General features: G+C 34.7%; 1 protein-coding gene across 1 annotated transcript; it reads left to right on the forward strand.

Moving 5' to 3' along the window:
• Nucleotides 1–594: 594 nt before the first annotated feature.
• Nucleotides 595–2,117, forward strand: LOC129226913 (uncharacterized). Its single transcript, XM_054861543.1, has one exon. The coding sequence runs from the start codon at nucleotides 1,020–1,022 to the stop codon at nucleotides 2,115–2,117; it is 1,098 nt and encodes a 365-aa protein (XP_054717518.1). The 5' UTR covers nucleotides 595–1,019.
• Nucleotides 2,118–22,973: the final 20,856 nt, after the last annotated feature.

Below are 22,973 nucleotides of genomic sequence, written 5' to 3' on the forward strand. Positions count from 1 at the left end.
TTGCAAACATTTTATTTGCTACATGACTTACATTTATCTTGATTAGTAAAGGTTTAACACGTAAAATGCGTTGCTATTGTCATTTATATCCGTAAACAAAAGCATGATAGGCTTTTTTTTTTTTTTTTTTTTTGAGTCAAAGAGCGGTGTGTGTGTGTGTGTGTGTGTGTGTGTGTTTTAAATAAATTGCAAGGTATACTTGGCTACCAAATTACAGAAAATAAAAACTGCTATGTTTCCCGTACGCGCAGCTAGTGAGTAATTATTTTAACTGCTTATATTTTTATCGAGTATCAAGAGTTTCTGGGTAGAATTTCAGAACAACGTTTCTGAGTGCAACTCTATTATTAGGAATTAAAAAAAATAAATTGCAACCAAAAACAAAGCACGGATTCAGATTAAATGAACTCGAAATTTAATACTACAACGAAATTAAGCTATCTTAATTCAATATGCGATAAATTAGGATGCAATGATAAAGCACAACGTGAAATAAACTTTATACAACTAACGAAAAATGTCATACAAATGAATACAATTTCCACTGACTTTATGTTGAAAAATATTAATTAATAAAATGCACATTATGTAAAATTATTTGCCAAGTGCATCAGTTGATAAATTGAAATAAAAAAGCGACATAAATTATATAGTTTCACAATGATAAATACATGCTCCCATTGAACTACTCCTGAAAACGCTTATTAATGTATTAAGTCCAATATAAATGAAAATGTTAAAAACTATATCACGCACTGGAGTTCTGTTCAAGGAGTAAAGAAAAGTTTGCGGTGTTAACTTTTTTTTCTTTACGAAGAGCTATTATTTTCGGTGCATTGGCGAAGGCTTGGCGGACGCAGGTAAAGGGGCGGTTGCAGCAACCCTGCATCCCTCTCCTTCCCCCGTAGCTGCCAGTCGAAAGAAAGAGGAAAAAGTCTTCATTCGGGAAATGTGCGGCAAGCAGGGATGCGGAACTCATCTCGGCGCGGTGAAGATGTGGAAGAGTTCTCCCCCATCATATGATCCATGAGGATCGAACTCGGGCGATGATGACCAACCTAGCGCCTCTGCTATGGTCACTGGCGCTGTGGTGGTCGGTCGTCGGAGCGGTCAATTCCTTGCCGGGAACACAGGACTGCGAAGAGGCCCGCATGAAGTGCGCGTACAGGGCCAACTGTGCGCGCGCCCTGCATAGCTACATGGTGGACTGCGCCGACGTCTTGGCGGGGCGCACCAAGCGCTGCCCCTGGTCCTGTAAGCGCGCCCTCATCTCCTTAGCCAGTTCCGAGGCCGGGATCGCCCTCGCCGAATGCGAGTGCGGCGAGAACGAATTCTGCCGCCGCAGCAAAGAGCGGGCAGAAGTTTGCCGTCCAGAGGTGAGCATTGCCATCGCGGAGGGCACCGTTGTGCCCTGCGCAGTGGCGGAGTGGATCTGCGCGGCCGACCACCTGTGCTCCACGGCCCTCGAGTACTACTATCGTCTCTGCAGGCCTATGTTCCAAGGACGGAAGTGCACGTTCAGGTGCAACAACAGCCTCGCCATTCTGGACAGGCAACCGAAGGCGGGAAAGCTCCGAAACTGCTACTGTGACGGCAGCGAAGACTTTCCGTGTCATGCCGTCAAGAAAAACACTCAGCAGTTGTGCTATGGCAGGGATGAGTGGACGGACGACTCTAATAACTTCATCAACTCGAAGACCGACGTCGAGTCGAGTAGTGAGAGGGCGTCATCATGTGGCCTCCTCTGCATCTTCCTTTGTTTTTTTGGTCTCTGGACAACAGACAGTTTCTTATTCACTTCCAACAGAATCTTCGTTTCGTCAGGTAAGAAAAATGGTCTAGGTTTCCTGAACACAAAGATAAAAAACATTGCTAGCTTCCTCTGCAAGCGAAAGTGGATTGACCTGCTACGACATTGCTTTCAGGACACTCTTAACATCCATAAACATTTCTATTGGACTCGAGCCAAATTCGGTTGCACATTCAGGACTAGAATCACCACCTTCTATGAGAAAAAGTTTCTGAACTGTTCAAGTCATTCATTGGCATGGTACTCGAAATTGAAAAGACCGTCTTTGACGTCATGGCCCTGGTGGTGGACATCAGAGAGATTTTGATAAATTAGGTAAGTTTTTTTGTTCTTATGCATTTTGAAATGGGGATTAAAGGTGGATTTAGCCTCCGGTTTTGGAGAGGTTCATTCATAAAATATGACCATTTAAATCGAAAGGGAGGGGGGGGGTCAAAAATCTAACAATCAAGCATAAACATTTGTGTATGTTGCTCTTCCCCGGTAATTTCTTGAAACTGAAGTCCCAAAGCACTGTTTTTGGTTATCTTTGGTCCTCCCTCCCCTCCTGAATCCACCCTTGAATATGCTTTCGGGTTACGAAAAAAAAAAAAAAAAAAAACCACACACACACACACACACGCTACACATCTAGACTTGAAGTAGGTTTGTTTACCTTTATGTGGTAAATACATGTAGTCATAACAAAATCACAAGGCACAAAAACGTAAATCAAATTGTAGACATATGTGTCCAGGTTCTAATATCTCTTACCTTTGAAAAGGAGTTTTTCGTTTACCCTAAACATGCACCTGAATTTGATTTGTGTGTTATACACTGTTATTACTACAGTTTATAATTGTTGGTTGAAAAGACAAATAATTACTCTTACCTAAACACTTTTTTATATTTAAAAAAGATACGTGCCTGTTTTGTTATTAATTTTAACATTTTTTTTTATTTTTTAACTTCAGTCACGTTTTTGTATAACGCCAAAGAAAATTTTAAGGGGACTGCAAACTTTTCACTTAAATGTATAGTAAAATATACAACCCACTATAATTATTAATTTTTAGTAAATTTTTTTTTCTTCATTTTAATCTAGCAAACATTTTGTAGAATGCCCCCCATTTTTTTTTAAACCGGGGTTGCGAACTTAAAATTGTTTAAATGTATGATAAAATAGGCAGCGTCCTAATCAATAATTTTTTGTTGAATTTTAATTTAGTGAAATTATTGTATGACGCCTATGTTTTAAATTGGACAGCAAGTTTAAATCATTAAAATAGAAAGGTGTCATAGGAAACATGGAGTAAATGGAAACCAGCTCTATTACCACATTTGTGTTAATTTTTGAAACTAAACTCTTGATCAGTGGAGACTAGGTAGCATATATAGAAAAGATTCTGAGAGCTCTATGTATTTCCTAACAAATGTGTAGACCTCATTAGTGTGTGTAGATGATCCTGTGAAGAAAGTTGTTTTTTAAAGTTAAGTGATATTACATTTTCTTCCCTCACAAATGCGAAATAGTAACTGGTTTCAACTCGATTTACTTTTTATGTAAAAGGTTATTAAAAACATTTATCTGCGAATTTCATCTTCATAGATATTTCTGATGTACAAGTTTTTCATTGTTCCTTTTTTTTTGGGGGGGGGGGGATTAAGTGTTGATGTAAATTGCAGCTTTGTCTGTATTGTGTGTTCAAAAATTCAGCGCATTTTGTATGTTTTTCTTTTTGCTTGAGATTTACGGGTCCACAGTTTGATTATATTTGGTGCAGAAATTCTTAAGCTTCTAAACTGATTGTGTATTGTACGATTATTTACATACTTCAACCTCCGGTGGGGAGTTTCCATTTTCCCCATAGTTTCTGATGCAAAAGAAAACACGCTGGTCTAAAAGGAAACATGATTTATTCGCTAACAAACACTCAAAAAGTCATATCTTTCCAACCCAGTTGTTCTCAGAGAGATTCTTGGACATATTTTTAAAAAATGAAATTGAAAATAATAATGATAGTAATTTTTTCAGCAAAAAACTATAAGGGTCGTTCTAAGTTAAATCATCCAGCAAAAACATGATTTGACACCCCAGGTTCTCAGATATGGATGAAACTTTGTGAGGAAATAAGGTGAGGATATAAGAAGAAATGGAAATTTTTATCTTAATCTATCAATTACTTTTTGAATGGCAGCACTTCAAAGTTTTCCCTAGAACTTGTCATCTAGCGAAAACCGCAAATCCAGGAACCGTATACGTTGTATAGTTTTCACTATAAAAGATTTATTTTTTTAAGACAGGGGTTTTTTTTTTTTTTTGCATTTTGATCAATGTTGTATTGTAAAGTCAGATTTCTAATTAGGTTTAAGATTTAAATAAGTTAAAATAGCTTAAAAAAATCTTTAAACAGCAAAATTGATTTCAATTTCGGACAGTGACTAGTGCTCAGAAAAAGTGCTAAATAGCATTTTTAGCACTCCAAAACTTCCAAAACATAATATGTTCCCAAAAACTATATTAAAAATGGTACAAGCTTATCCAATAAAATAGGTGGAGTTTTGAGTTTTAATCAAGTTATAGATGATCGAAATTGTACTTCTGAAACGTACGAAAATCAACGAAAGGTATCCTCGACTAGATCAAAGGATGCACTAACAAAAAGAAAAATATTAATGTTAATACTTTCTTTCTTTCTTTTTTTTTTTTAAGTAATATCTAGGACGACTGCTGAAGTTGAGAACTCTCAACTTCAAAGGTTGGGCTGTTCTGTCCTTCATCAGATGCACAACAACATAGCCAGTTTCTAGGGGAAGTGGATGTATTTGTTAGCTTTTAGAGATGTCAGCTTCATCTTCATCTTCAAAAGTTTTAATCATGTTAGAAGTTAAAATCTTACAATTATTTCACAACGGTTTCTTGGAAGTCCTAGCTATTACCACACAAATAACTGATCGAGTGTCAAATTAGTTTTAATTTTTTTATTTCACTCTATTCTCAATTATCTGAAATTTTGTAAATCGAAAACGCATTTAACCTCGTTGGTTTACTTTTTTTTTTTTAATGCTAAGCAAGCAATATCCGTTGAACACTTTCAGGGGCGGTGCTCGCGCTGTGAAACCACCAATTTATAAAATTTTTTCTCTTTCTTTTTCCCGAATGTTTTGAATCAAGATCGCTTGAGTCCTCTTCTTTTGAGTTTAATGAACAAATTGAGATAGCATAATAAAAAAAAAAATTTTTTTTCGTAGGCTCAATTTCTTGTCCAAATCATCAAATTTTCAGTTTTTCGTTTACCCCAAGATTGGAATTTTGTTTTAGATTTTAAAATTTTTAATTAGCGCCGAAAGAGTGAATCATTTTTCTTGATTTTACCTGAGGTACTCAATCATATTGTACTAAATGATTCAAATTCATTTTTACATGTGTAAACATGTTTTTGTCCTTCCCCAGGTGGGAGGTGTGAACTAATGGGGACACCTCCCCCAGCGAAAAAAGTTGCCAAAAAAATTTTTTTAACTGAAAAATCTATGTCTAGATGATCAAATAAACCTACTTGTGGTGTTTTTTCTTCATATTTCTCAAAAATTAATGATGCACCCCTGAAAGGGTTAAAATCACAATTACAAGTCAATTGTTCTGCAGGCGCCAAATTATGCAGACAATTATTTCACTTTAATTCATTTTTCAATCAAGCCCACCGGCAAGTTTTTGGAAAACTGAATAGTTCTAAGCATGAAAATGCGAAAATGCTGCGCATTAAACTCGAAAAAAAAAAAAAAAAAAAAACTAAAGTATTTCGTTACTAAAGTCCAAAGAAAAAAACAAAACAAAAAATACCATGGATTGTTTTAACAGTAAAGTGTTCAAAATTGTCTTAATAATTTTACTTTGTGTTTTCTGACTTGTATTACATTCATTGAATATAGTTTTTAATGAATTCTGTTAACATAGTAGAAAACATCGTGTGTAGAAATCTATTTGTAAATGTAAAAATATTTAGAGCCTGAATAAAGTTTCTGTGATCTTCTGACAAAACTTTTTAAGTACTCTCTTTTACCTGGAATTTTCGATTTACCGAAGCAAATAAAAGAGATCACCTGCAACTGCCTGTCAGAAGGCGTCTGAAACTTATCTCACGTCGTAAAAATGTTTATACTTACAAATATAACCTCTGCGTATGGTTTTGTTTTAATTATATGAAAAATATTCAATAAATTCAGAAAATGCAAAGACAAATCAGTTAGACATAATTTTGTAAACTGTCTTCATAGTTATAGTAACAAAACAATCCATGGTATATTTTGTTTTTCAACTTGAAACCGAAATGCATAAAACAATCATTTACTAAAATAATTCTATTTTCACCTTATATTATTCTCTAATTTATCAAGATAAAAGTTGCTTCTTACCGCCGATGTTAAATTTAAAATGGTATTTATGCTTGGCAAAAAAAAAAAAATGGGTAAATCGAGATAGATGAAACAAATTTTCCATAAGAGGTTCAAGTGCATTAAAGAAATAAATAAATAAAAAAAATAAATAAATAAAAATAAACATAAATTTGACAATCTGTCACATTTTGTGCCGTAACCCCCGGAGACTTTTGTCCTAGAAGAAAGCAAAGTTCAAGCAGACAATAATGTAGATCCGACTTTAGTCTGACCACCTGGACAATTGGCAAACACTCAGAGAAGGCAAAAACAAATTATTGGTTCCAGTTGAGGGAAAAAAGGTTCTTAGTTCATAAAATATAATACTTATAAAGTAATTTCCAAAAAGAACAAAGCTGATAAATGCATCCACTTCCCCTAAAAACTGGCTATTTTCCTGTGTATCCGATGAATGATAAAACAGCCCATAACCTTAGAAGTTGAGAGTTCTCAACTTCAGCTGTCGAACTATACCAAAAAAAAAAAAAAAAAAAAAGCTTGTATTAATATTAATATTTTTCTTTAATTTAGTTTATCTAATAAACACGCCCTAGTAGTACTGAAAGCCTGAATTTATTTGTTAGTGCATCCTTTGTTCTAGTCGAGGACACCTTTGGTTGATTTTTGTACGTTTCAAAAGTACAACTTCGACCATCTATAACTTGATTAAAACTCAAAATCCCACCAATTTTATTGCATAAGTTTGTACCATTTTTAATTTAGTTTTTGGGAATACATTGGGTTTTGGAAGTGTTGGAGGGCTAAAAATGCTATTTAGCACTTTCTGAGCACTAGTCAGTGTTTGAAATCGAACTCAATTTTGCCGTTTAAAGATTTTTTTTAGCTATTTTAACTTATTTATATTTTAAATCTAATTATAAATCTGACTTTACAATACAATATCGATCAAAATGGGGGAAAAAAATCAACTCCTTATCTCATAAAATAAATCTTTTATAGTGAAAACTGTACACGTATGTACGGTTTCTGGATTTGCGGTTTTCGCTAAATGACAAGTTTTAGGGAAAACTTTGAAGTGCTGCCATTCAAAAAGTAATAGATTAAGATTTAAAAAAATTTCCATTTATTCTTATATTCACATCTAGAACAACCTCACGAAGTTTCATCAAAATCTGAGAACCCCGTGTGTCTACCCCTGGATGATTTGACATGGAATTACCCTCAATGAAAAGCATTTTCTAAAACAGTTTTTAAAAATCTCAGAGGAGGTTTGAACTCTAAAATACGGGGACAGAACTGAAGTTGAAACATTGAAACTCAGCTTCCTTTTACCACAGCTGACCCTAGATGATAAATTAAGCAGTGCACTTTAAAAATAAACACGAGGAGGAGGGGGAGGGAATGTCTTTTACTGTTTGGTGTTTCCTTAATAAATTTATCTTTTCTACTGTGGAACGCGTGGAAGTTGTGCAACTTTACGACGGATTAAGACATCGAATGAAGAAACTCAAGAAGCACTTTTTTTCTGGTCCTGTTAATCTTACCCAGTTCTTTGTTTCTCCCATATTCGATCATTTATTATTATAATTAGTGATGTAAAATACCTGGGTATTTATTTTTAAGGGTATATACCCGGGTATTTATTTCAAAAATTTATATTCAACTAAAATACTTTTCTGTATGTATTCCACTATGTATGTATATAACCAATCATATACAAAACAATAAATTTTTGCCCAAAAATTGTATTTTAATCACATATTCAAAGAATTATTGTGTGAAACAACTTAGCAATCTAATACGATATTCGCATTAAATGTGTTGGATATGCCTAATCAATGTTGATAGCCAAATTTCAGATACAAAAAGCCATTCTACAAAAAGTAAAAAGCTTAACTAGTTACAAAAAAGTAAACATCAATTTTTTTAAGGTCCTAGTCTTTTATAACCCAGTAATATATCCCTGCATGACATCAAAATGTAACGAAATGCCGCTCAATATTTTATTAATATTTATTTACCTATATCCTATATGCAGAAATTTCCTCCAAACCTAGTTCAAGTGTTTAGGTGTATTCTGCAGATAGCGTATCAGTCCTTAGTTCGCTTAATTCATTTTGATATTTTGATTTTCACTTCATATTGTATTTCAAGCATATGTATTGAGTTTGAGATAAAATAGAGACGTTGCAGCTGATATGTTTTAATTTAAAGAGCAAAATTATTTAATACTAAAAATAAATGCAGTACAACAAAAATGTTAGCATAAAAATACTTGATCATTCCTTTTTCAGTAAAATGTGTTTGAAGATGTTTTATGGTTTATGTTTTTTAAAAAGAAAATCATCACTTTTTGATATCACCTAATTTTTTTTTTTTTTTACAAAATGCGCAATTACTAGGTAATTTACCTTGCCTTCGGATAAATACCCAAAAAAATATTAACCTTCCCACCCTACATTACTATTTGCATTCCACATCACTAATTATAATTATTATTATTTTAAGGAATCGTCACTTTATTTCCTTTATAAAGTAAATGAAAATCACTTTAGAGAAATCGGAAGCAAAACAGTTATAACTGTAGACTAATGAACGTCAGCCATGTTCGGTAAAATTGAAAAAACACTCGTTTTCTAATCAATGAAGAACTCTTCCATGAACTTTAAATTTCGATTTACATCATAATTTCTTTTAATGGTCACTTTTGTTAAGCATATTAAGAAAATTTATTAATTTTTATAAAAAAATTGCTAAAATTATGATTGTTGCGAACTATTATTTTGAAACTAACTAGTAATTATCAAAAGAATGCCTGTTGCTAAAAGCAAATTCATTTCTTCAAAATTTCCTTTTTCTACAGTTTATTTCTTTTAAACAAGCAAAATGACATTTAAAATAAAATATAAAAAAATATATATACATATATGTCGTCTCGTGTAGACAATGGCCTTACTAAATTGCGAACCCTAATATTTGCATTTTGTAAAAAAAATATATATATTTTTTTTGATTTAGTCGTAAATTACGGTATTTAGACTTTAAATGATAACTTTATGTTCCGTATATTCATATTATATATATATATATATATATATATATATATATATATATATATAAACAAATATATATAATGTAAATAAAATGACTTAAAAAAATAACCAACCTAAACAAACGTAAATAAAGGGGGGGGGGTGGCAAAGAGAGAGAGAGAGAGAGAAATAGAAAGAAAAGCATTTATCATAGACATTCTAGCACTGACTATATTATTAACTTTTATTTCATTTACCATTCCATTTCATCTACGCTTTAATTAGCTCACCACATGGAATCAAAATGCAGTTAAAATACTGAAGGTTTGTTTGCTGTGGAGTGTAAGTCATAATCGTGAAATAAACCTGTTTAATAACTTATTTAATCTTTTTAAAACGGAGTAATTACTTCTCCTACTCTTAGTTAAATTACTTTTCGCTGCAGAACTATGCGAATAATTAGATGTTGCATTATTAAAACTACTCTTTATTATTTTTTTAATGGAGTCGATGCAAGTTCCTATTCACTATTTTATTAACGTTTTAATGTATATCCTCATTAAAAAGACCATAAGCTGTTGTTGGAATTTTGCCCGATGCAAAAATTACCGGTTTGTTAAAACCGGTAATTTTTCGGGTAAAAAAATAACTGAATTTTCGGGTAAAAAAATAACTGAAGTTGGTCATGTTCATTACGTGCCCTGAAAACAGGGCATATGTCTTAAAACTTCAAAACTTGAATGGCGAAGAAAACTTGTATTATTCAAAAACTTAATCCATTTACATTAGAAAGCACATCCACTCTGTAGCATGTCGTACGTTTTCTTGGCGAAGTATGTAATATGAGAATTATTACATGATTTTCCTAGGCGTTGTATATAATACCTAGTCAATAATGACATTTGCTAGTTAAGCGAAGTGTTTAAAAAGGTCCTGATAAGGTAATTATTAAAAAGACGAGCATTCCTCAAAAATACAAATGTTTTTCTAAAAACATAATGAGAGTGCTATTGAAAAAAAATATATTCAAAATACGTGAAGAAATATGAAAGTTGTATGAAACAAAATTTATGTCTTTCTAATAAAGGAGAACAAAATTTTCATACAAAAGTAAAAAAATCCTACTTGCTTTAAAATATCCTACTTGCTGCAACATGGTAGGCTTTTACGACTTTGATTTACATTGGATTACATTTTTCAAAGAATTGGAGATGTTTTTCATACTTAGCAGGTTTTTTATTTAACATGCTTTAGAATGCCCATGAAGTTTATGAAATATCTGAATCGTTACATACATTTCCGGTTGGTTTTAGGTGTAGTGTTTAGTATCTAGGCATTTCATAAAATTCCGGATTTAAAATTTTGTTAGTAACACATATAGAAGGAAACAAAAATGTGTTATTTCGAAAGAAAAAAGAGTTATGAAGTGAATATTATTTAAACACAAATAAAATTTAAACATTCATGTTCGTTAGGAATCATGTAAACATATCCACAAAAGTAAATTTCAAAGGAGGTTTGCTTTGGATCTCAACTAGTTTTGTTGAAATTCGCATTTTACCTTACGAGCCTCAGCATTTCTCGAAACTTTCACTAATAAATTTTAAAAAATTGCATATGCTCTATCTAATCGATAACAACCATCTAACGTAAACAGTAACGTAATTGATATTCAAAACCAGTTTGAGGTCCAAAGAAGGTGCTGATAAAATTGTATATTTTATGTTGTCATCGCTTTTCTTGTCAACTGATATAAGATTCTTGATGTAAACTTTTCATCAAGCCAAGACAAGATATTCCTTTTTATTTTCTTTTAGTCTTGATTAAGAGAGAGATGAGATGCAAAGAAGCTTTTTTATTTCTTTCCACGTTTTTTTATACGCAGCACACATTGAATATGACTAAAAGTCTTACTTAAATTGACGAGGAAAACATGTGCTTGTGTTGTAGAAAAATATTCTTTTGAATTGCATAAGTTGCAACAAATAAGTAGGAGGAGAAAAAAAAATTAGATGAATGAAATTTTTTTGATCGGTTGTCATATTAATAATCTTCTAAATCCTCAAAAATTTTGAAAACCAACGAAAAATGTTTGTTTAAAAAAGCAAACTTTTAATTAAATTAAGATGACAGTAATTTATCAACCTCTGTTAATGTCAAGATCTTTTGCTTGTTTATTGGGTTAATGAAGTCACAAGGGGAACTAGAACTTTATAATTAGAAGGAGGAAGGGGAGTCCTTTCACACATATGTTATTACCAAACAAGGATTGGCAACAGAACCAAAACCAAGTCGACCCGCTTGTGATAAGCCGACCCTTGCACGTAGCGCTGTTTTGTATGTACCCAATACGGCGCGCAGTTTGGTGTTTTGGATACTAGTGGTGCAACAGAAACGCAAGAAGTTTTTTTTTGATCTAATTCGTTAAATATATATATATATATATATATATATATATATATATATATATATATATATATATATATATATATATATATATATATATATATATATATATATATATATATATATATATATATATATATATATATATATATAGAGAGAGAGAGAGAGAGAGAGAGAGAGAGTAGGGGAAAACCTAACATGGCAGCGCGGTAATGCTGTGATTAGGATATCTGCGTGGTCTTGACACTGCTGCCAGGTTACGTTTGCCCAAACTATAGAAATAGATATCAGGATGCAGGGGCGGAGCGGACACACGATTTCATTTTTGGGGGGGGGGGATCATGCTCAAGAACGTAGTCTTACATACAAAAATTTAATTCTACGAACAACCCCTCCCCCCCCGTAAAAACTCTTCAAATATACAAATAAAAATCATTGAAATCATTGATAAAAATCATTTAAAAAGTTTTCTTTGAAATAATTTTTCAGTTGAAGAATGTAAGCCCGAAATTTTCGGAAACGACAACTCAAAGTTTTTGGAAATTTTGGATCACAAAACCCGTGGTTGATTCAATATTTGCATAATACTCGACACACATCCATGTTAGATTATAAATTTGCATGATACCCGACACATCCATCTTGTATGCAGAAAAATAACATCACTTTAAATAATAGTACAACATCACTTAAAATAATAGTAAAAAATGCGACAAAAATCTAATTAAAAACTAAATATTCCATAAATATAATGCGGACTTGATTAATTACTCACCGACTGATTAATTCCAACTGTAGAAAATTGGAGGTTGACGAAGACGTCACAGTCTCGGAGTCTGATACAGGAAATCCAAATATACTTCCATCGGGGTTTTGGGTTCATTAGTTTTTTCAACAGTCCACACTACTTTGTAACCCAAACGCTTCATTTTTGCTATATATCAGGGTTCCCAAAGTGGAGCGAGGAGGTTGCCGCAAGGAGGGGCGAGGGGTGCCGCGAGCTGTATATATTTTCAATATGAGTGTATAATTGAAATAGATTAGGGTGCCGTGAAAAAATTGTAATTTGTCAAAGGATGCCGTGAGTCGGAAAAAATTGGGAACCCCTGTTATATGTAGCTCTTTTCTAACAAACGCGGCTTTTTTAAACAGGGTTTCCGTCTCATACGGTGGACTAGTTTACGAGAACCTTTGTATTGAGGTTTTGCGCTAACACGACACTACCACTCAAATGTTTTATCGATTGAAGCATTGAAGCGATGCCTGGATATGGTTTTACAAAAACTATCGTTGATTAAATTTGCTGCATAAAAAGCGATCGGGCGTCAGAAACTTCTTTGTTACTTTTCATTATACTGACTCCTGAACCCAGCGCTGTAGACGAACTGTCTCAAGAAAAGCTATTTTTACTGTCTACATATTTTAAATACATATGCTATAAATAGAAAAGTGACAGTTAATCCCCCACCCAAAAAAAAAAAAAAAAAGAATTCGAGAACTATTTATTGTTTCTTATTGTACCGGCTTTTCTTTCTTTTTTTTTTCAAGCAGTCAGTGTCACTACTCAAATGCAATGAACCTCGAAGCGGATTACAAATTATTGTCGCCGATTTTGACGGGGAAGGAGGGATAACCCCCACGATCCCCCCTTGTATCCACTTCTTACGGTTTCGATCAAGTTTTTTTATTTTTCCGAGCAAACATTTAAATACTGTTGCAGCTTTGGGGGGGGGACATGACCCCCCCCCCTTCCTTGTTTTTGCTACTGTCAGGATGATGGGCTTAGGCCTGACAAACAGTTATTTAGATCAACCAGTTATGAGCAAACCAGAGCACCAGTTTGGAGCAAACTGTTATGGACACTCTCACAGACACACTATGCACTTCCAGCACCACTATAACTGAACGCGGGCAATATATTTCTTCGGGAGCTGAACAGAGAGCGCCCCTTGAGAAAATCTCTTTTTTTCTTTAAGATCCAAATTTTTTAAATCCTCTTAGAGCAATTTTTATAAAAGTTACCATTAAGGCACATGACCATCAGACGCTTCTGGTTGTTCCAATTAATAAAAGAAAATTGTAACAGCTAAACGAGAACGAAGTTAAAAACTCTTATGCAAATGACAATGGGGAAATTTCTAAAGAGCATTAGGAAATCCTTAAACCAAACATGGTCGGTAATTGAAAAGGGGAACTGTGCCATAATGCCGTTATTTCAAAGTGTGGACTTTTTATGAAACTTTTAGTTATGGCACAGTTTAAGAACTGACAACTAGCTGAATATATAGGCCATTCTCAAAATGTTGTGACCGGCTTGTGGCATTAAAGACTTTTTTCTAATTCTTCTCTTGTCCGCAATTGAAAAAGAAAATTTTGCCATGGTGCCATTATTTCAAAATGTGGATTTTATAAGAAACTTTTAGTTCAGGCTCTTTTAGTTCAGGTTAAGAACTGACAACTAAATGAAGTATGTTCCATTCTCAAAATGTTGTGACCGGGTTGTGGCATTAAAGAATTTTTTCTTCGGGGGAAAAAACTAAGGAACTTCAGTACGCACTAGAAGGAGCCACCGACGGAATTGGTTGTTTTCAATCGAAACTTGGCTTGATTTTTTTAATCGTTAAAGCCCGGAAAGGGAAAGCTTAAAAAAGAGTGATTGTTCCGCAAGAGATCCGATAGCAAATCAACTCTGTCGTCGAGGATGTACCACACTTCGCTGGCATTCAGGGGTGTGATTTTGATGTCGTCTCGTCTCCAGTGCATTCAGCCAAGCGTGAAGACTTTTTTTTTTTCAAATTTTTTTTTTCTGCAAGGGCTTTACTTAGTACAAGAGTTTTTTTTTCTTGTAAATTTAATAGTGCGAAATCATTGCGCGAGCAGTTAGGGCCGCGGAGAGCCAAAACGAGCCTCTTGTCAGTTGGCGATCAGGGCCCTTCTATCTCTCCCCATAAAACTTATACTACTCTTCTCTCGTACCGGGCTCCTTCAGCAAAGGCCGGGGCCTTAGTTTCCGACTATGCTAACATGACCTTTCGTCGGCCCTTCGATCAGTTGATCTTTCCCGCCTTTTAGTCAAAACAAAGAATGGATCCTGCTCTAAGGAAAAGATCGTTTCTATAGATTTTATATTGAAACGATTCCGGAATAAAAGTGTTGTTTTCTGTTTTTGAAATGTTAAGTGGGTTGAGAATATTCCAAAGTGTATTTATTTTTTGAGGATTGCAAATGTTCATTGATTTTATTTTTCAGTTCTTTCATTTTTACTGCATTCTAATTTATTATGCAGCTGTTTAGCTTAGTTAAGTGTATTCTACGCTATGCAGGAATGTGGAAGGAAGTATTATGATAGGACAGAAAAAAAGGATTTTTTTAAACCCAGCCGTTTATTACAGATAACATGTTTTGAATGCTTAAGTTTTATTTAACTTGTTTAAAAAACAAGTAAGTTTACTTGAGATAGTTCTTTTATTCAACCCATATTACATTAAAAAAAATTTGGTTATTTCTAGTCTCATTTTTTAGCATAGACGAATGTAACTCAGGAGAACATTTATTATTTTAACTTAGTTTCGGTGTCAGTTTGCCGACGTTAGTTTTTAGTTAGGTAAGCTCACTTTTCATCGAAATTAAGGTAGGAACTTTGGTCCAATGCGCCATCTTTGATTTGACTTTGATGGTTTCATAAATTTAACTTAACTACGGCAAGAATACATTTGTCTGAGACCGCTCTTTAAATTTTATACCTTTGTATTTATTTATTTATTTATTTATTATTTTTTTTTTTGTAACCGTAGATGCATAAAGGCATTTTCAAAGGATTAATCCCACTTAATTGTCTCCCTCTCTAAGATTCCCTACTTAATTTTTTAATTTTAGTTTGGTTGTTCGCAGAACATTTAATGTCAACGCACTTGAAAGACAGTCTTGTACTCGCTAATTATACATCGAAGACAAAAAGCGCAAAGCTTCACAAACTGAAGGCGCCGATGCTAAAGAGAAGTAGATTATTTAGAGCGTCAGCTGATGAGTCGTGTTTTAAATGGGTGCTGAAGTTTCGTCTTTCTGAAAGGTGCTTTATCCTGAAGACCTGGGAGCAATTTAAAAGAAGTTTCTAGAAGGAAGCATAAATCTCGCTGTCGGACACATGGAGGAGATGTAAATCGCGACACATGGAAAGATCTTTTGATCCTCTTTTTTTTTTTTTTGAGGAGGAGGAGGAGAGCTTCACATTCATCTGAGTATCCCTGGCAGGGCCGCAGAGAGCCAAGGCGGGCCCCTTGTCAGTGATGTCGCCGGGCCCCTCCCACCCACCCACCCAAAAAAAAAAAAATGAAAAGAAGAAGAAAAGGGGGGGGGAGAAAAAAGGGGGGAAAAGAAAAAACAAAACTGCGGACTAGAAAACAATTTACTCTATTTTAGGTGCCACAACAGTAAATACCAAAAGAGTAAATTTTACTTAATCTCCACGTTTTCTCTTACTTATTCCGAGTTTTTCCCCCTTCATCTTCCTTTCTTTTTTTCCTTCTTTTCTTTCTTTTTTGCGTTAGTGTCGCCGGCTCCTCCCCCCCCGCCCCCCAAGGCCCGGGCCCATAGTTTTCGACAGGCTGACATGGCCTCTCGTCGGGCCTGATCCCTGGATAATGTCGATACGACTGACTGTATATCTGCCACCATGTTATCTATTTGTAGCCCACGCTTTCTGTTGACATCACAGAGACCACAACAAACCAACTCTGAATTCCCATTGCTATGTACCTAAAACATTCTTTATTAACCTCTGTTAAAACATCATGTGACGTCTGACAGACGACCGAAGAGATATTTAAAATTTAATTTGATTTTAGGGATAATTTTCTTAAAGTGAGGTAATTTACATATTCCACCTAGGGTAACGGCACCGGTAACAGACATGCTTAAGATATCGCTCTCAGATCAATTCAATTTTCTAAGCTTTTAATGTAGTTAGACTTTTTAAACTATTTTTCTCTCATGCAACTACATCTTATCTAACGTTTTGCAAATTCTGGATCCTCTGAATGAGTCGATTCTATATTTATTTGCTCAATTTCGAACAAAAGGTTCGACCCCAGTAACAGACATCGAAAAATCTGATGAGACTCAGTAGCAGACAGGATGAGGAAGGATGTCTAATGGACAAAATTCCCTTTTTCTCTTCAAAACGTGCAGAAGTTCTTCCATTTTAGAACTAAAGCTTTATTTAATCTAAATGAGCACGAAACATCAGCTGACCTCGTGGTGGATGTTCAGTGTTCATAACATTCCACCACTGCCTTTTAAACATCAACTGACTCATAAAATATACTCTGATAACACTAGATGGTTGCACCGTATCCTTGAGACACAGCAACATCAGTTTTACCCGCCTAAAATTCTTATTATTTAAATGAAAACTTATGATTGTCTGTTCCTGAACCCTTGTCTGTTACTGGTGCCGTTACCCTATTACCATACTTGTTTTTGCTACATTTATTCCATAGACAATCACTGGTAAAACAATCACCGAAAAGAATATCGTCGAAACATGTTTCCCTCTTTATCTTACTCTACAGCATATATCAACCGAGACGCACTTTTGAGGTTTCTCTGGTCAGACACAGGCTGCTTCTGTGGATGGCTGTGGATCTACACTTTTATGTGAACTCCGAACCATTCGGGCATGAACGGAAGAGGTGCTATATCGATCAATAGCATCACGCAGTCGCCGGGATTTGAGCCCCCGGAACCTCGGCGCTGTACTGACTATACTTAAAAAAAAAAAAAAAAAAAAAAATCAGAACAAATACCTTTATTTCTTGTTTTTCTGAGGCGAGCTTTTTCAGGTCGTGTGTTCGGTTTATCAGCTTTACTTCAGTCATATACGTAAGAACGTCCCAAATTGAAAGAGAAATCAGTTTACGTCGAAGACGAAATTGCATTGATGACCGCTAAATAATCTTCGATACGCATATAATTGTCTGCACTTTCTTCAGTTTCTCCAGTTACACCATGAAGCATTAGAAGTGCAATCCGTGGCCGGTCTGGGGGAGGGGGGGGGTGAAAAGGATTGAGCCTTAATCAAAGTATATCCTTAATAAGTGATCCAAAAATACTTACTTATTCACTCATGATTCGTAAAAGAAACACTGGCATAAAATGGTTGAATACCTTCTCCGAAAAATGATTCGCTCAACAGATTTTTTGAAAAATTCTGAAGCTCAAAGCCAGACTGAGGTAAGACACATTATCAGTACTTTGCAGGAGAGCGTAAAAACGTTCGCATGGTGTACTCTGGTGGGCACTCTTTTGATAAATGACAAGAAAATTGTGTAGTGGGAACAAAAATGTAACAGATAGTTTAAAGCAAAATGCTGATTTAATTGCATTCAGAATCTTCTTTTTTTGGTAATTTAAAGTTATAAGAAGGTCACGGCGCATTTTCAATCCAATTTTTCATATTTATTGTCGCCATGTTTGGTCTTAGAAACTACTTTTTTTTGTCAATACCGTGCGTTAAATATTTAAACGCAACCAGCTCAGAGATTCTCTCGGTGGATGTCTGTGGGAGAGAGGAGGCCTATATTTAGTAGTAGGCTTCTGATAGCTGAAATGATTACAATGCTGATGAAGTGTTTACATGTATATCTCTCGTTTCTCGGAAGCACATCCAACGACTTGCAAGAGTCTTAATATTTCGTTAACGTGATGCTTTTCAAGTATATTTGAAAAAGTATTAAACCTTAGGGGGAAAAAAAAAACAAAAAAAAAACAAGCTAACAAAAAAGAATTCTTTTAAAGCCGAGCGAGGCTCGGTCGTCCAGGTACTAAATAATAAACGGAGATGATTATGTGCCCTTCAATGGTGCAATAACTTTCTTTATCCAATCAATTTTCCTTGCCCCCATTGATGTGCTTTGTTGTTTTTCTTATAAACTTTCAGAAATTACAACACTTTTATAAGTTTTCTCTGGCATCTGCTGAGCCCCAGGTTATGTATTCGTACACATGTTTTGAAACGAATCACTGCTTCAAGTACTAATTTGGATGCTTTGAAATAGTGCAATGAGTGATTCCTCGAACACTAGAAAACGTTTTTTACACACCCCTGAAATAACGTGTCGGGTTCGAAGCGTCATTAAAACAATGTGTTATCATTTACCCACTCCAATTCGATTTTCTTTTCATTCGCATTTGTTTCCTAATACTCTAGACTTATAGTCTTTCCCCCCCCTGTCTTTTCATCCCTTTCCTCTGCCTTGTCCTATTTCCCCCATCTGGCAGAGTGCAAAAAAAAAAAAAAAAAAAAAAAAAAAAGGTTGTTTGCCCGTCTTTTTCCATGTTATTTTTTGTGTCAGTAACTATCATCTCGTGTCTACGGGACCAAAGCTAAAATTACTGAGAAAACTTTTGCGCGTATCATTAGTCTCTCGTCTCTCTTCTACCACCCCTCCTCCGTACCCCCTATGTTTTTTACTTCCATTTTTTGCACCGATGGCTGTATCCAGAAGGGTGGGGGTGGGGGCGACGGACCCGCCCTCCCCTCCGAAACCCAAAATGTCTTCTACCGTAAAACAGAAGTTTTTTTTTTTTTTTTTTTTTTAATTTCTAATGTTCGAAAAGGAGAATAACAAAGTTTTTTTATGCAGTGAAATTTTGAAGAAATACAGAAAAAGCAATTCTAGTTCTCATTACCTGCAAAGCATACTTGAAATTTAGACCCTTAAGTAGAATTTCCACCTCTCTTTTCCAATTCAATTCAGGGCCTTCCTGGGCCAAGGCAGGCCATTTGTCAGTTTGGTAAACTTGCCCTCCTCCAGGGGCGTGCACAGACATTTTGGGGCCCGTCACAAATGACTTTTGCGGGCCTCCTCCATATTGTTTACCCCTATTTTAGCTTATTCACTGCACCGATTTCGAGTCGAGGACTCCCCAAGTCCCGGGCCCCTAGTTTCCGATTAGGTTAGAATTACCGATTAGGTTACCAAGATGTGCCAAAGTCAATCTGAATGGGCATGAAAACAGTACTACATGATTGTAACCTATAAGATACGAATCTGTAACTCAATTAAAGAATAAATCGTGATTTTCAAAACTAAAGAGCCTAAAATATTAAAAAGGTTTCAGACAGTTCGGAGCGAAAAAAGCGTCATGGCACGTTTGGAAGTAAGACACCGTAAGAACGTGCACTGTTAAAAATTTTCCGGAAAATTTACGGTAATTGTTACTGGCATCCATGTTGCCAGTAACTATTACCGTAAAAATCAAATGTTACTGTAAAATTTTACGGTTTCCTCGGTAGACCACAGCAACCAATTGGCGCTGGGATCGCTTATTTTTCCGGTATAAATTACCGTAGAAATCAGCGATGTGTTAAGTCTGCCAGTTTACAGTAACAATTACCAGAAAATCTTCCTGAATTTTTAACAGTGTGCGTAAAGGTGCTCCGACTTCAACGCGTAAACTTGCCCCGTCGCCAAGTTTGGATTTATTTTTAACGAGAAAAAAACGAGTTGATGTGTGCATCACATGACTTCCTTTTACTCCAATTTAATGTCATTTTCTCATTATTGGCAGTTTTAATGTGATTCAGTAGTTTACTCTCTAAATATCACCAACAGTGGCCAAATTAAAACCAGGTTAAAAAAAAAAAAACTCGCCACATTTGTCGTCAAGTTGGCGACAAAACTTGGCGACCAAAAGACTGGCGATATATAGCCAAGTGTCCGCCAAATTATAACACCACTTGAGCTTACATCGAAATTAACAATGATTTCCCCCTAAAAAGGGGCAAAAGACCCCCTTTGGAGCATCCGAATACAACCAAAAACGGAGGTGCACAACTAGACCCCACTAGGAGTCTAAGTACCAAATTTCAACTTTCTAAGACATTCTGTTCTTGAGTTATGCGACATACATACGCACATACATACGTACATACAGACGTCACGAGAAAACTCGTTGTAATTAACTCGGGGATCGTCAAAATGGATATTTCGGGTGTCTGTACGTTCCTAGGCATCTATCCACGTGTGGTCGAGTTGAAAAAAACTCAACATTCACTCGGGGGTGAGCAAAATGGAAATTAAGGTTGATTTTTGAGTGAAAACTTTTTCGCGAATACAATACTTCCTTTTTTGTAAAAGGAAGTAACAAGTTAATAACATTTCAGTTCATACAAGTACAATTCTCAAAAAAAGATAAAATTCTGCTAATTTATATGTATTTGTTCTTTCTTAACTAAGTATTATTTATTCACAATAAGCTTCAAAACGTTCAACACAAAACTTGGTAAAAAACAGATTATTATTTCTGCATGCTAGACCGAAGTTCGATTGATGCTCAAAAACTTATGCGAACATGTGGTAGAGAGCAGCATCAATCTCTTAAAACTGTTGGCTTACCATTTATTATTCGTTTTGAAAAAAGGGCACTGTGTAAACGTGCCCCGGTCTACCCTACATCAAACGACGAAATTCATTGAAAATAACTAACAGAAAAAAGTTATTTTTTAATTTAAAGATTGCCTCTACTTAGAGATGTTTTTTTTTTTTTTTTTTTTTTTTTTTTTTTTTTTTTTTTAATGTCCTCCTCTAACATAGATATTGTAGAAGCTTTCCAACTTTTTGACTTTTTATAGAAATTCTTTTTCCTAATGTCTATCGTTTTCGTGCAAGTTTCTTCAATTCTCCAAGTTTCTCATCATCAGAATACTCCTTACAATTAAAATATTTTACTTTTAGAAACATAAAATTCGAAAACTTTAATTTTCGAACAGGTCAGTCTTGAGAAATACAGATAAGTTGAAACTTTATTTTGGTTGTTGTATTGGAATAGACAATTCGTTGTGGACACTCTAACAGACATCAAAATAACATTAAACCTATAATAGCGAACCAGGCTTCATGTACTGTTCACTCTAATGAAAGAGTCGCAGTAATGCAGGAGTGCCCACGTGGCGGGTCATCGAAATTTTTAGGGAGGGGTTGTTTTAAGGGGTGTTTTTGTCATTTTAGGAGGGGACTCTTGCTTGGGAGTCTGTGCAATATTTAAGGGGGTGCGCCCTTGCTCTTAGGGGGGAGCACCCCTGAGTAATGGACAGTCGTTCTAAAGAGCGTTAACTGTACTAGGCATCAGATAATTTATGTTGTTAATAAAATTTCAAAAAAAAAACAAAAACAAATGGGAACCCCCATAGACACGATTAAAAATTACTGTCATTGACTAAACTTAGAAGCTGTTTGTAAGTTACGGCATTTGTTTGTTTTACCTATTTCACCCGCCATTAGCCTGAGATTACAGCGCCACTCATATTTTATTGGAATTACTAGTTAATTCATTAGTTTTCTTTTCCTATATCTTTTCTAATTTTATTTTGTTTCTTTTCCGTTAATAACAACAATAAAAATAATTTTAAAAAACCACTTCAATGCATAATTTAAAAAAAATAATCATACGCTTGTTTTAGGCGATTTTTCTTCCTCCTCTTTCATCTTCCGTTTTAAAAGTACGTTTTAAACATAATTTGAGCATTAATCGAAGCGAGTTTTCAAGTACTTTTTCACCGAGAGAAAAATTATAAAGCTTTTTCCTTTTATTTCACTGTAATGGCGGTGTGTGCTTTAAGCAGATTGAATTTCATAACATTCTTCCAAAATGGTCGAAAGTTATTATTACTATTTTCCTGTTGATTGTGGAGTGTATCAAAAATAAGTTTTTTTAAAAAAAAAAGAGCAACCCATTGTGTTTCTCGTCGAATTTTTCTGTTTATCACATTTACATTACACATGTTTTTAAAGTACTTATTTGTATTGCTGTGATGATAATCTATTAAAAAACAATTTCCTTTCATTGCATGATGGGTTTTCAAAGCTAAGTATAGGTTGTTCGAGTTGTGTAATAAATATCGGCAATGGTAGAAGTAATCATTTTTGTGTCTCCCCCTTCCCCACCCCCACACTCTTCTCTGCTCATTATTTTAAATTCTTCAAACATGTACTGCGCTATTTTTATTTACTTGCTTTTTTTCCCAACTGCAGTCAGTAAAATAGCATATAATTTATACAAATAAATAAATAAATAAAAATGTTTTTATGATTGGTTGAGTGTTGGCGCGAAACGATAGAGAAACACTGCGTGAAATTTCAAGATTTGTTCACCCAAGAACTGGAAAATTTAAAAAATATTCATATGATGTAATTATAGTTATACGGGGGTTGATCAATATTTAGTTTGTTTTTGAAGCAAATGTTTCAAAATGTACAGAATTGTGAAAAACCTACTTTATCGAGATAGTGGGGTTTTCCAAATATGCCTGCCCGAAAAAACCTGGGCGGGATTTTTCGCGCTGGGTCCAG

This window comes from Uloborus diversus, chromosome 7 (genome assembly GCF_026930045.1).
Source record: "Uloborus diversus isolate 005 chromosome 7, Udiv.v.3.1, whole genome shotgun sequence".
In the NCBI taxonomy this organism is placed as follows: Eukaryota; Metazoa; Arthropoda; class Arachnida; order Araneae; family Uloboridae; genus Uloborus; species Uloborus diversus.